This window comes from Fonticula alba (genome assembly GCF_000388065.1).
Source record: "Fonticula alba strain ATCC 38817 unplaced genomic scaffold supercont2.1, whole genome shotgun sequence".
NCBI classification, from domain to species: Eukaryota; order Rotosphaerida; family Fonticulaceae; genus Fonticula; species Fonticula alba.
The window spans coordinates 266,643-268,858 of NW_009242971.1; the positions used below are offsets into that span (position 1 = coordinate 266,643).

At 67.7% G+C, this 2,216-nt stretch overlaps 1 protein-coding gene across 1 annotated transcript in view; it reads right to left on the bottom strand.

Annotated features, from left to right (window-relative positions):
• H696_00047 (hypothetical protein) overlaps positions 1-1,852 on the bottom strand; it is a gene marked incomplete at its 5' end in the record, with an annotated part of 7,744 nt that extends 5,892 nt beyond the window's left edge. The window contains 4 exons of the mRNA XM_009493881.1: positions 496-641; positions 759-975; positions 1,155-1,683; positions 1,810-1,852. Of these exons, the coding sequence (XP_009492156.1) occupies positions 496-641; positions 759-975; positions 1,155-1,683; positions 1,810-1,852 (935 nt within the window). The remainder of the gene's footprint in view (positions 1-495; positions 642-758; positions 976-1,154; positions 1,684-1,809) is intronic.
• Between the last annotated feature and the right edge of the window lie 364 nt (positions 1,853-2,216).

Consider the following 2,216-nt stretch of genomic DNA (forward strand, 5'->3'; position numbering starts at 1 on the left):
GGGGGGGGGGGCCGCGGCAACGTCCGATGGACAGCATGCCCGGGCCGCGTCTTCTGGGGGAGTCGTGGGAGTGGCCTCGCTCTTTTTCCGTCTCTCCCGCCTGCACCGGCCCTCCCCCCTTTCGCCGTAGGTTGTGTGGGGCGCCAAAACGTGCGACCAGCGTGGTGGGAAAGGTGCCGAGGCCATGGACAGGGCGGGGGGGGGGGGGATATGCCTGGGCCTGTAACACGCCTATGTGGGCTGCTCCCCCTCCCCGCCCCTGACATAAGACACACACCTTGACAGACACCGCGTCTGGGGGGGGGGGGGGGGGGGGGTGGGGTTGGCGGGGGGCGGGGGGGGGGGGGGGGGGGGGGGGGGGGGGGGGGGGGGGGGGGGCGGGCGGGGGTGTGGGGGGGCGGGGCCCGGGTCCCGGGGGGGGGGGGGGGGGGGATATGCCACGGGAAATGGGCAAATCGCAGTCGTGCATGCGGACAAGTGGATCCCATCGCGCACCTGAGGCCGCAGCCCTCCAGCCGGAGACGTGTCACCCAGACATTGTTGTTGGCGGCGGCGATGAGTCGATCGATGTGCGCCGACTCGAAGAGGTCGGGGCACATGCTCAGGTTCACCGAGAAGGGGACCTTGACAAACTCCAGGAGCTGCGGTTGCGTGGGTATGTCAGGAAAAAGAGCGGGCGAGGGGGAGCAGCATGAGAGCACCAGCGGAAAAAAGAGCACATGTGGACATCGAAAAAGCGGGGATGGCATGATGCGCACTGCGACGAGGCTTCCAACCCCATGGGCCGAAAGGCCGGAGATGCCCTCCAGCTCGAGGTTATGAACCGATCCTTCGGATACACGGACATACCGGGCGATCGACTCGATGCCCAGATCACCGATGGGGTTGCGCGAGAAGGAAAGCGACGTGACAGACGGCTTGTCCAAGAGCAGCGTATCCATGAGGATGCGCACGTCGCCCGACGAAAGATGGCACCTATTCGACAGCAGGGCAGGGGGATTGGTCAGCCGTGGGGGGGGGAGCGGGGGGGGAGCGGGGGGGGAGCGGGGGCTTGTCGCGCCCCTCGGGGCCCCGGGGCGGGCAGGAGGAGGGCATGGAGAAACCGCGGAGGAGGTGTGCATCGAGGTAAAAGGACAGGAAAAGCGGGCACGCACTCGGTCAGGGAGAGGTGCTTCAAATTGGCCACCGAGCGGAGGCTCGAGGTGAAGATGGACAGCGAATGCTCGCAGAGAGGCACGCCATCCACACGCAGGGACAAGCCCTCGGCGACCGTGCTCTGCTGCTGCTGGTTGATGGAAGACAGCGTCCCGAAAGTGATCGGCTCGGCGGCAACAGACCCGGGCCGAGTCACATCCTTCTCCAGAGATCGCTCGATAAGCTTCATGGTTCGGGCCAGGGCGCGCAACTCGCGGCCGGAGATGCCGGTGGCCGACAAATCGCTCTGGCTGTATGCGGCCCCGGGTCCAGCCATGCTGCTGGTCGAGGAGCTGGCGCTGCTACTGGAACTGTTGCTGCTGCTGCTGCTGCCGCCGAGCATCAGGCCGATGCTGCCGTGGCTGCGTGACAGCATGGACGACGAGAAGAGGGGCGAGAATTTGCTCGAGCTGCTGGACGCGCTCAGCCCGAAGGACTCGATGTATGATCGATGGTTACTGCGGAGGGCATCTCGGAAGGCCTCCAACACTGGTGGCGGGATCACCAATGGTGGAGCCGCGCGCCGGGGGGCCAAGCACGAGCCGGAAGGTGAGCGTGCGAAAGGCGAATGACAGGAAAAAAGGGGGGGGGGGGGATGGGAAACCGAGCACGTACGGGGATCCTTGATTTTGGTGCGGGAGCGAAGTGGGAACTTCATGATTGATTGGTGACGACGCTCCCCGGCAGGCGGCTTGGCTCGGGAGGGGGGGCGACGGGGCAGGGTAACGGGCGGCGAGGTGCGGTGGCGATGGGCGGGAGAAGGGGGAAGAGGAGACACAGGGGCAGGGGGCGGCAGGGAGGGGGCTGGCCAGGGCACCGTGCCCGGTGAACCGGGCCTGGGGGCCACTCTTCAAGGGGGCAGACAGGCCACAAGGAGGCGGAGGGGGGCGGGGTGCCCCGGGGCAGGCGCTCTAGCCGCGCGAGTGTCCCGAGGCCCCTCGGTGTGTCCTCCGCGCATCGGCCTGCGGCCCCTGGCTGAGGGCCATGAGGCACGCATCTGGGGTGAAGGCGCTGCTCGCCCC